The sequence below is a fragment of the Mytilus californianus genome, unplaced genomic scaffold (genome assembly GCF_021869535.1).
Source record: "Mytilus californianus isolate M0D057914Y unplaced genomic scaffold, xbMytCali1.0.p SCAF_7, whole genome shotgun sequence".
In the NCBI taxonomy this organism is placed as follows: domain Eukaryota; kingdom Metazoa; phylum Mollusca; class Bivalvia; order Mytilida; family Mytilidae; genus Mytilus; species Mytilus californianus.
In genome coordinates this window covers 20,811,179-20,823,810 of record NW_026262723.1, presented here as the reverse complement: position 1 = coordinate 20,823,810, position 12,632 = coordinate 20,811,179, and the positions used below count along the sequence as shown (strand labels likewise).

Here is a 12,632-nt window from a genome sequence, read left to right as displayed (position 1 = left end):
ATTTATTATTGCAATTTGTGAACTATGGACAAACATGGGAAAATTAATTATTGTGATTTAAGGCAATTTGGCATTCAAATAGTGCATCAAATTTAAAATGAACCTTTTTCATTTTTGCAAAATCTATCCTGTCACAATTTTTGCAGTAATAAAAATATTGCAAAAATGTATGAATATAAAGAATTGCTTAAAAACAGAGGTTTCTTATATTATTAGTGTAATTTTTATTAAACTTAATTTCAGAATCATACACTAGAAGATGTTTTAGCATTAATGCCACAACATGTTATATCTGTGGTAGAGTTCATAGTTCAGGAAGTTGGGATGGTAACAGACAAGTCAGTAGATGGCAGCACTACAGAAGAAAGAATTAGACACAGAAGTAAATTACTAATGTCCTGTATTGGAGAAAATGACATGTCTATGAAATGTGTTATAAAGCATGTTGTTACAGCTATTCATGATAACAGGTAATATATATGTGAAGTACATCAAGAGTTGTATCAAAGGTAATTCATCTGTTAACCTATTTGTTGCAAATGGTCAATTCTTTTCAAATTTTGAAGAAGCTGTTAAAAACTGTTAACAGTATTGAAATTGTTTAAGACCCTTTTTAAAGAATAAGTAGGTGTTGAAATAACTCGGGTAGAACACAGGTAAATCTGTTGTTTGAATGGAATGGTTTTACATTAGGAATTTTTATTTAAAAAACTTAACAATTTGTACACAACAATCTAACAGAATTGCCAATATACAAGAAAATAGATAAATTTTATATTAACTAATCAATGAATTCAAATATAGAAAAGTATTTAACGTGTTACCAAACAATGAACAACACATTAATTCATGAATGCTCATAGCGCATGAGTCAATAATCAGTTTTTGGTCAAAAGTTGAATACTTTTTCGATATTTGAAGACTGTTTTCTGCTCTTTGGTTGGGTTGTTGTCTTTTTGACACATTCCCCATTTCCATTCTCAATTTTATTTGAATGCTTATTCTTTTTATTACATTGATAATGGGTTTTAAAATGGAAATAAAGTAGAAAATTCAAGGAACTATATCTTTTTCTACACATTCACAATTTGCTTTGATGCAATGTCATCGACAACATCTTGACCACACATATTGATGTATGACGTCAGAGGAGTGAAATTATTAAATTTATTTTACATGTGAAATTATCAGTTTTTATTTTACTGGGAAATCACTGTAATTTATTGCAACCAATGCAATAACAACAAATAGCTTGTCTGAAACATGTTATAACTATGACCTTTATTGTTTATTTTAAGGTACAAGAACATTTATGAACATGTTCTAATGGAGTTGTATTCCCAGTGTCCTAAAGTTTTGTTCCTGATGGCAGATTCAGCTGTTTGTCTGACTGATATTAAAACATCACATACATTTGTTACTCAGGTATAGTAAATTAAAAGGAATGAATAATTTGTTAACAGTTGATCAGATAACAAGCATTGAACTTGTAACATCAACCAAACTGGGAATTTTTCACCCCCATGTAAATTCTAAGATTTGATTCTTATTAATTTTTGTTTTTTTGTTAATATTTATTTTTACATCATCTGTTAAACAGCCATGAAATATATAAATTAATGATTTTAGTTTGACTTATTAGGAAACCTGTGTTGAGTGTATCTAATACTGTAAATTCAGAATTTTGGGATGTTTTATTATTGCTAAAATTGTGGCAAAATAGTTATCTCTAAAATAGAAACTGACATTTTAAATTTTGATAGCTTTATTTGTATGCAGCACTTACTGAAATTGCAATAATCTAACATTTTTGTCCATTTGTCAACAATCGTTTTACTAAATGCACTACAAAATTTCTCAATTTACAGTATTGATTTGTGCAACAACATATCTGGATCTAGTAATCCTAATGTATTTACTTACAATAAAAACAATTATGACAATTTATCATATACTGCTACTTGTGAAATGGTTTGAAAAAAAAGACGTTAAATATTAACAAAATGGAGCAATCAAATCTAGCTTAATAAATTGATTCTTATTCTAAAAGAAATATAAAAAGCTTTTATTTTTAATCTATTTTTAACTAAGACCTCCTCACAAAAGGCATATATTTATTTCTGTTTCATGCCCTTTTATGTATTGTATCAGTCTGTGCTAGTTAATGTAAAGTGGAATCAATGTTTATTCAGGTGGACTTGGTTTCACACAGACTTCTAACTGGTCTTGGTGAAGGTGGTCATGGTAGGAGGGCTGAGGAAAGAATGTCTGATGCCACATTGGCATTGAAGAAATTAGCGGCTCAACATCCTGTGCTGTTACTTAGGTAAGAGTAGTATCCGAAGATATATCCTTCCTCACCGGAAAAGTTTGTCAATTATGCGCAGCTTATGACGTCATTTACCAGATAGAGGAGATCACCTGTATCCCTGCACTATTAAAGATCATCAAGCATCTTCTTGATCGTCATTATGCAGGATAAACTAGAAATAATGTTTATTCTGTAGATACTTAATCACAATTCCCTAGTGATAGCAGTATAAGAATTTAAATTGCCAAATAATTCTTTCAATATAGTATTATATTTTTTCAACCGCTCGCTCAACATTGGAAGAAGTGATGACGCCCCTAAATGCACAAATGATGTTCACTAAAACCAAAGCTTATGACGGAAATGCAAGGAACTCGAAAGTGGTCTACTATTTTATTGTCATATTTTGTGTTTTATTTTAATAAAAGAAGATATTTCTTTAAGAAACATACATAAACTTATTATTATCATTTAATGCTTTCATAAGTTACAAAACATTTGATATTCAGCTAAAGAAAATCAGATAATTTTATCCTGTTTATGAAGTCCTGACAAGGATTTTGTTTTTCTCTTCTGTTGAAGTTATACACCTTAATATTTTTTTTTATTTACCGATTTCAAATAGGCTAGACTTTTCTTGGATATACCATTTACAGGCAGGTATACCTTTTACAAATCAAACTGGAATATTTTCCCAATCTTAAAATAAGTGAAACTAAATGTTTTACTAAATGTAAAATTTTCTTTCAGCCTTTAGGTGAGATTTTAAGCAATGCATGTCCATCTTAAATCCACCTTCCAAACTATTATCTCCCAAAACAATTTGTCTGAATTAATTAATTTCAGACAACTGCCTTTGATAGCTGCCTTACTGAAAGGTAAAACAGAGTTCAAATTTGGAGAAATGAGACATAAGAATTATGTGACTCTGTTTACACATGTGCAAGCCTTGTTAGAAAACCTACAGCCACATGTGTTCAGTAAAGATTTGACAGCTCTGGAGGACATTATTGGGTCATATTTCTCTTTAATCGAGGTATGTTTACAAAAGAAAAAAAAATGATTCATTGATTGGGTACATTTATGCATGACTTACATTTAAAGTAAACACTTCATTGAGGTAAATGAAGATATTTAGTGGATTTTTCAGAATGTACTTGTAAGTGACCTTTCAGCTATTATATGACTTAGAGAAGGATGTATTCAAAGGAGTATAATCAATCACCTTACAGAATAAATGGGACACTCAGACATTGTTTATGCCTCATTGAATTTATTTAGTTTAATGTCCATGTTAATTTCTTAGATACTTAGTGATCACATTCCACTGTGAAAACTTGAATTATTATTTAAGAAATAATTTATGGAAGCCATAGATTTGTTGGAAATTTACACATGGCCAGGGCCGTGATATTCGAATTTTATCCTGAGCGTTAGCCATGTGTAAATTTCCAACAAATCTATGGCTTCCATGAATAATTTTGATTCTAATAGGACAAATACGGTAATTTAAAAAACCTGAAGCGAGAGTGGGTATGCCGTGTGTGTGGCTGTTATATTTTACCCCTGTTGGATAAAGCTAAACATTTCCAATAAATGTATAGCTTGCATGAATTATTTCTTAAATAACAGCTAGAAAAAATGTGTTTAATCTTTTAATTCTCAACCCCAAAATTTGCCATTTTTAATTTACATTTTTTTCTCGTAAGCTGTCGTCAAATCCACAGTTGAATTTCGTAATTAAGGAGCCGCCATGTTGACTGCTTGAAATTAGTTAATGTGCGAATAATGCAATAGAATAGAAAATAAAACAACGACCTACCTCAAAACTCCATTTAAAAGCAATATTATCCAAATTTGGAGGGTTCACGTAATGGAAAAATATTTAGCTTTAGAGTTTTCATTCATATGACGTCATGTTTTGAAATGACTTTAATGCCCCAAAAGCATAAATGAAATTTTGCGGAATTTTAATTTATTTTGTACATTTTTCCGAGCTCAAATGCATTAATTCTTTTTGTTATGCATCAGAATAAGAATAAAGGTTCTGTATTTTTTTGCAATTGCAATTTTTAACACAGCGAAAGCGGCATAGCGTTTGTACATAGGTTACGATACATGTGGATTTCCGTGGGAAGTATATTATAACAGCCATTATTATGTACATCTGAGTCTGCCCTAAGTATAGATATATCGAGAATTTTATCACGGTGTTGTTTACAAAGCGAAAGAAGCACGTCATATTAGAATTAAGGTTAATTTTGGAAATGTAATCTACCTATAATTATTTGAAATGGTTTTGAATAAATAGATTTTTATAAGTTTTTAAGCTTTACACAATTTATAATGTACCAGCATTTTTTTTCTAGAACCATGGTGACCAGAAAGTATTGATGCCAATAATTGCCAAGTTTATTAGATTTCTGAACAAGTTCGTAACCAGTCAACCTCAAAAGTCTGTTGTTATGTTACAGAAACATGTCAAATTATTGAGGTAAGTGTGTTATGTTACAGAAACATGTCAAATTATTGAGGTAAGTGTGTTATGTTACAGAAACATGTCAAATTATTGAGGTAAATGTGCTTTTACATTAAAAGTGTCTTACAAATGATTGAGGCTAGTTTAAAGTACAATTTAGTTACCCTTTTCAGATTCTGATATTTAATGATTCATTAATCAAAATTAGGAAGGACATAGGTTCATTAGATCATTTGATTCCTATTTTAGTATATATAAGATCTGTGTATTAGTTTTATATTATTTCCACATCTTTCATGCCAGTTTTGTGCATACATAAACTCATTTTTGGGATCTTATTGTAATGTTTGAAACTGCTTAATTTTGTGTTTCCTATTACACAGCATATACAACAATGACTTTTTATGCCCCATCTAAGATAGTAGAGGGGCATTATGTTTTCTGTCCTGCGTCGGTCCATTATTCTGTCTGAATGTTTGTTTGTCCTGTATCAGGTTGTAGTTTTCAATTAAGATTGTTTTCAATGAAATGGTGGTCACATCAATTTGAAACTTAGTACACATGTTCATTATGATTGTGGTCACATCTTGAAACTTCACATCTTGAAACTTAGTACACATGTTCATTATGATGTGCACTTTTTTTGAAATAATATGCCAAGTTAAGATTTTGACACGGATTTCAAAGTTCACAGAACATCAAATTAGGATAGTGAGAGGAGCATGGTGTCCTATGGACACATAGTCTTGTTTATCAGCCTTTAACCATAGTAAACAAACTCCCTTAGACTAGAGTTTAATTGGTCAAGGTTCATGATTTTGTTTTTCAATGCTTTTTGTCTCGTCTGCAACGAAAGTCGCGGAAAGCGAGACATAGTGATTGCTTTTCCAGTGAAGGTGACAGTGTCAACAATTGTTAAGTTTTCTGCTTAAGTTAGTTTGATAGGAACTACTTGTGATAGATCAATGATATTTTGTATGAAGTTGCATTACTATCAGTACGTATCAATCTGATGACTATTTTGAGGCCCTGTCCCCTTAGGCCATGGTGGAGTGACTGAAATGATTAGCAATTTTAAATGTTAAGTTTTCTGCTTAAGTTAGATTGATAAGAACTACTTGTGATAGATCATTGATATTTGCTATAAAGTTGCATAACTATCAGTACATATCAGTTTGATGACTATTTTGAGGCCCTGTCCCCTTAGGCCATGGTGGAGTGACTGAAGTAATTAGCAATTTAAATGTTAAGTTTTCTGCTTAAGTTAGATTGATAAGAACTACTTGTGATAGATCAATGATATTTTGTATGAATTTGCATTGCTATCAGTACATTTCAGTTTGACTACTATTTTAAGGGCACTGCCCCCTAGAACTTTCAATTAATAAACAATTTTCAATGTTAAGTTCTCTGCTTAAGTTAGTTTGATAGGATTTACTTGTGATAGATCATTGATATTTGCTATAAAGTTGCATAACTATCAGTACATATCAGTTTGACGACTATTTTGAGGCCCTGACCCCTTAGGTCATGGTCCAGTGACTTTGAATTAATTAACAATTTTCAATGATAAGTTTTCTGCTTAAGTAAGTTGGAAAGGAACTACTTACAATAGACAACAATATTTTCTATAAAGTTACATTGCTGTCTGTACATCTCAGTATGTCAATAATTTGAGGCCCTGCCCACTAGTTGGTCCAGAGACTTTGATCTATTTAGCAATGTTGCTGTCCATCAAATTGTCTTTTTTTTTAATTTTATGCCGACAGGTGAGACACATTTCTGTATCAACAGTTTATGATTTCTATAGGATAATATTTTATTGTAAATTAAAGGTGTAAAATTTTATAAAAATGACAGCGTAACAGAAATACCGGCAGCAAGGTGTACAAGCTCAATGTACTATCAAACCAAATACAAATAGTAAACAATTTGAACTTGATTGTTTTTATCATGTGTTTATGTATGTAGTTCTATAATTATACTCCCAACAATTTTCAATGCTGACAAAAATATAAGCCACTTATCATTGAATATTTGCATTTAAACTATTTTTCAACGTTTAATGGTGCAAAATGTCTTATTGTTAAGTTTGTAAAAAATATTGCTAAACATATGTAAATCTTCTTCAGTGATGTATCAGCTCTGTACCCAGATATGGCAGGCCTTAAGTCATTATTGGCAGGACTGTGTCTGCCTACACAAGACAAGGGAGGTGACTCTCCTGTGCTGTCTGTATCTCCAGTACCTGTCTTACCACAGAGACCTTCATCACCCTACACTGCCAGTCAACTGGCTCCATTTGTCAAAAAATTCAAGGGAACCAGTCAAGGTTAGTAAGATAAAAGATCTTTTGTCTTTTGGTCTTTTCCAAAAAAAAAAAAAACCAAAGGGAATTTTAAGACTAAAGTATTAATAAAAATGTTATGAATGTCTCTTGGCTACATATTAAGAATAAAGATTAAAACAATATGAAAGGTTAACATAAACACAATGGACATTTTCAGTTTAAACTTAGTATCATGGGCTACATTTTTTTCTGTACATATGTTTCTTAGAAAATCTGTTATTACTTTTTTGCTTCTATTCATGAATGGAACCTACAATCAAATAATATGAATGGAATTTAGAGTATATACACTAAATAATTATATATTTTATTTTTATATGAAACAAATCCATTATTTTTCCTGAAAAAAATACTGCCTTACTGAACAAGTTTTTGTTCAGTTCATTAAGCTTTATTAATTTTTTGCATTTTGGTTTATTATATCAATATTTTATATTTCAATTATCTCTTTTCATGGAATATATGTAATATTGTGCTTTACAAATTAACCTTCATTTAAAGGTTTCAAACTAGTATTCTTTTATAGAGAATCAATAATTTACTCATTGATTTATTTGTCCTTTGCAGCCTTAGTATGGCTTATATGACATTATTTTGTTTTTTAAGGATTAGTTTAACTTACTTGTATTGCATAAATAATTTCATTGTCAATTAATTATCTCCAAAACGCCTTTCAGATGTTTTAGAAGTACTAAAGGAATTAGATGAATTCTCTAAGAGAAAAGTTGATATCTTAGAAAACTTTATGGTAAGACATAAATTATTGTTATTTCAGAAATTGAATATTTGAAAAAAATGTAAGATGACAAAATGAATTGAGATAAGTAAAACTCACATGTTCATATTTTGAAGTAAAGTACTAATACAAGAACAAGATTAATGTTAGATTTTTGTAAATTGTCAAATATTCATGTACACGTTAAATTCTAAAATTTATATATACAGAACATCTTATTTTTACATGTTTCATCTTGATCACAGTTATGATAATAGATATAGAATAATGTCACTTTTGTTATTGAGCAGGCTTGCTTGACATTCTTGCTGATAAAGTCGGTATCAAAAAATAAAATGCCATTATTGTTTTTATCAGCAATTTGTCTTAACTGTATGTTTATTTGGCTGAGAAAATGAAATAGTTGGTTAAACTATTTTTACGCATACTAAACGTCGTGATAGTTGTTCTGTTGTATGAATGAAGTCGTGTGCATTTCATTGATAAATTGACGTAGATGAACATGTACACGTTACATTACTGCACTAATACATGACATTATTGCCTAATATTTTTCAGTATCAAGTCCTGTCCATGATTAAAAAATATTAGGCAGTAAGATAAAAGGGAAAATGAACAAAATGCTGATAATGTTATAAAGTATAAAGAGTTATTTCTTTGGAAGTGGAAGCCCCTTAATTATATAACCTTATGATTATTTTTTCAGGTTTATTTAAAAGTAAAAGTATATGACTGCAATGATCAAATAAGGAATACAGCATTTAATTTAATTATGAGACATGTTAGACAAAATCCAAGGTAAGACATTTAGTTCACAGCGAACGAGCTAATAGATTTGTTCTTAAGATTTCCATCACTGATACTGGATATGGGAATTTTTCGCAAAGGGTTTATTTTTGCATATTTGTAGATTAAGATAAAATAGTGAAATTTTTTTTAATATTCCTTCGTCTCAATTAAAATTTCAAGGGAGATCAGAATCATGGACAAGAAAAATGTGAAAATAAAACCTTTGGAACAGGTTTTGCAATTGAAATTGTGAAATATACTCCACAAAAATAAACCACTTTACAGAACTTTAATGTACATTTATTCCCCCTGAGGGTGGAGATATGAAGATTTGTTCACCCAACAAATATCTTATTTCTCAAAGGGCAACTTCCTATTTCCCTACAACAAGAGAAATGAACGTTTTATATATAATTCAATAGTTTTTCTTTCTTTGACTTCTTTAAATATAGAATATTGAAGTACATGAAATTTCTCATGTCCACTTTTACAATACATTGTGTAAATAGTGCATCAATAATAAAACAACATTTATTCTTTTGATTATAATTATACTTGAAATCAGCTTAGATTAAACATGATGATTGGCTAATATTTAATAGAGGGAACACAATGCCTCATTGGATTATTGAGACAATATTTGCATTTAGGGGGAAAAAAGAAGTTTATTTCATGAATATAATTGTGATCGAATTTTAGAATAATAGACATCAACATTTTCATTCATTTTTTCCTGAAAATAATTCAAAAGAAACTGAATGCCAGACTATACATTACAAAAAATATTGAATCACAAAATATACAAATATGTACAATTTAACATTTCTTGTTATTTCATTTATTGCAGTTCTGCCATCCAGTATGTTGGTCTTTATTTACAATGTTTAAACAGCAATAATCCTGATGTTGTCACTAGTGCTTTGAAAATACTGGCAGAGTTTTGTGTTCTTTGTCAAGGTAAGATATAGAGCAAACATACAACTTATATTAATACAAAAAATACATAGTTGACAATAAGACATCAACCGATTCACAGATTGCTTGACAAGTATATAAATATCTTTAGGTCATTTAAAGACATTAAAGATAAAAAAAAAACCAGCCCAAGTCATTTAATAAGCTCTTTAAGCCAACAAAGCAAGCATTAAGCAAAATAAATCCAATGATTACTAGTAAATGAGAAAGAAAGAAAAAAACAAATGACACTCTCTACCACTGAATCATAGCTTCCTTGCTCAATTCTTAAAAAGCCAGAACTTTACTGCTAATATTGATTGTTTTTTTCTATTTCAGATCAATCTAATTTAATTCTACAAAAAGCTTTTATGGTAGGCACAACGACTTCTTTAGATACAGGTTCATACATCACAGAGACATTACAATTACTTAATCTTGACCCGATGAGTAACTGAGTACCATGCATCTTATTGACCTTTCAGTTAATCAACCAGAACTTAAGATTAGCAACTTTCATGCTGTGAAGGGAGTCACTCAACCTGTCCTATTATATAAGCTTTGTGATAAGTCCCAGAATATGATGTGCCTGAAATTGTTAATATTAAAAAATGATATAAATTTTTATGGAAATCTGTTGAACTGTTACTGAATGACAATAATGACAAGTTGAATTAATTCACTGCCATGTAGTGATCAACTGTTAATGAATGTTTTGGCTTCATTGTACAACAAAGGAATGTTGTGATTCTAGATAAAAAAATCATGTGGTATACAACTTGAGTGAAATATGCCCATTTTTCAACAAAATAATAAAATATGGTTATCTTGTTAATCTATCTAGCTGGATATCCTCAAACGTTTTTATACTTTCTGAAAGTGCTTTTAGAAAATGTTATGGGTCATATAAAGGCCAAACAATTAATGGAATCAGTAAAAATCAATGTTTGGTTTCTTTATCTATCATTTTAAATAGTATATAAAAAGCCACTTTGCAAATCCATCTTGAGTGAGCTTAAAAACCTCAAATTTATGAGTGTAATTGGATGTAATGCTACAACATGTATCAGCATGTCAAAAATCAAAATTTGTAGAACATTTTATTTATGGTGGCTTGACCTGAAACAACTTCAATTTCACCTATAATGTGTTTGCAATGGACATGTGTCATTCACATACAAAAGACTACATGTAATATGGAAAAAAAAACATTAAAACCCGTTCAACGATAATGTTGCAGCTTGTTTTAAGTGCTATTATTTGTATAATTATAATGCAAGATATTCATTTGTTATAGCTTTTAAAGCAAATAAAACATGTAAAGTGTGTTTTTATGTTTGATAAAGAGTTAACTTGTCCATTGTTGGTAAACTGTCTCCGTGGTCTCCTGCTTACAATGTTTGATTCAAGGTTGTGGTTATGATTCCCAGTTGGATCTAATCAAAGATTTATATTTTGTTACAACTTCCCTATTGAGTAATCAAAAAGATAAGTTGGTGTAGTCTGAAAATTTCAGAATAATGTATCTAGGTTGGATGACATATCTCCTTACAACCTGCTTATTTGTGAACATGTTAAAATTCAATTCAGCATGTAGGTCTGGTATAAAGATGCTATCCTCATATCTCATTAAATGCAGAACATTCATGTCGATCCATGGGGTTATAGGTAATTTTCTATGGAGAAGATAATTATCAGACTTATTAACACTCAATTATATGCCTTGCAAACGAAATGTTGTTTTTTTTTTGGGGGGGGGGGGGGGGGGGGGGTGGAGGGTTTACACAGCCTGTCTGTCAATCCAACTTCTCCTAAATGGCTGAACAAAAATTGTCACAGTTGTAAAACACTACCTTAGGATGTGCACAAAGGTCCAAGTTGTTAAAAGGGAAATAATTAAAATTTACCTCCATCAATGAACGAACAGTATTGCTTATGGGGATATCTTTTGTAAGAGCACTCAAGGTTCTAGTTATGATATTACCTTAATCACATTTACAAGTAAATATGAAGTATGGTCAATTTCATAGTTGGATGAACAATAGTAAGATTTTGGTTAAGATAAAGGTTAATCAGTCTTGTAAATTCATTATACTATTTTGATGATGTATTTTTTTATCACTTAAAAATGCAACAGGATCAATATCAAGTTGAGAAGAACTTACTGGTACAAATTCTGATAGCATTACACAAAAAGTATATGAATGCAACTTTTCTTTAAATACGGTTAATTTATTTTGCGGGGTAAGAAATATGCATTTCCCATGTAAAACCTGTGTGGCACTTTTTCCTGTGTATAACATTCCATAATTCAGTTGCGGACTAAAGATTTTGAAAAGGGGGAGGGGTGTGCATCATGAAAAAGTTAGGAGTAGGACTTGTATATGGTTAATGAAGATACTTTTTACAAGTATATGTAGCTACATAAGTGGGATGGGCCCTAAAACTCAAGCCAGCCCACCCCAGCCTACCTTAGCCCCATTTTGCTTCTGTAAAAGAGAGGCGAAAGATACCAAAGGGACATTCAAACTCATAAGTCAAAAATAAACAACGCCATGGCTAAAAAAGAAAAAAAGACCAACAGACAAATACAGTACACAAAACACAACATAGAAAACTAAAGACTGAGCAACACGAACCCCACCAAAAACTCCGGCTGATCTCGTGTGCTCCGGAAGGGTAGGCACATCCTGCTCCACATGTGGCACCAGTCGTGTTGCTCATGTTATTACAAACTGGCTAATAAGTCTAAATCGGTAGGTCACATTCGAGGAAAGGGAAAGGGATTGTTGTTACGACGATTGGAACATATCTGCTATCGTCTGTGAAACGGATATTCCATAACGGTTAACCAACTTGTGATGGCGTCTGTAAAATTTACGAAGGGATGATTTCAACTACACCACTAGAAACTCTTGGTTTAATAGCTTCCTTGTGAGCAGCAACCCTCTATCAAGGAAATCATGATAGGAAGTAAAAGCTCTTGAATAACGTATCAACTGGGAGATATATA

At 30.9% G+C, this 12,632-nt stretch overlaps 1 protein-coding gene across 1 annotated transcript in view; it reads left to right on the top strand.

Moving 5' to 3' along the window:
- Positions 1–10,947, top strand: part of LOC127709897 (integrator complex subunit 1-like) — a 51,465-nt gene extending 40,518 nt beyond the window's left edge. The window contains exons 36-45 of the mRNA XM_052215581.1: positions 244–470; positions 1,299–1,425; positions 2,193–2,326; positions 3,158–3,347; positions 4,681–4,805; positions 6,923–7,122; positions 7,818–7,888; positions 8,583–8,674; positions 9,513–9,622; positions 9,959–10,947. Of these exons, the coding sequence (XP_052071541.1) occupies positions 244–470; positions 1,299–1,425; positions 2,193–2,326; positions 3,158–3,347; positions 4,681–4,805; positions 6,923–7,122; positions 7,818–7,888; positions 8,583–8,674; positions 9,513–9,622; positions 9,959–10,077 (1,395 nt within the window). The 3' untranslated portion in view covers positions 10,078–10,947. The remainder of the gene's footprint in view (positions 1–243; positions 471–1,298; positions 1,426–2,192; positions 2,327–3,157; positions 3,348–4,680; positions 4,806–6,922; positions 7,123–7,817; positions 7,889–8,582; positions 8,675–9,512; positions 9,623–9,958) is intronic.
- Positions 10,948–12,632: the final 1,685 nt, after the last annotated feature.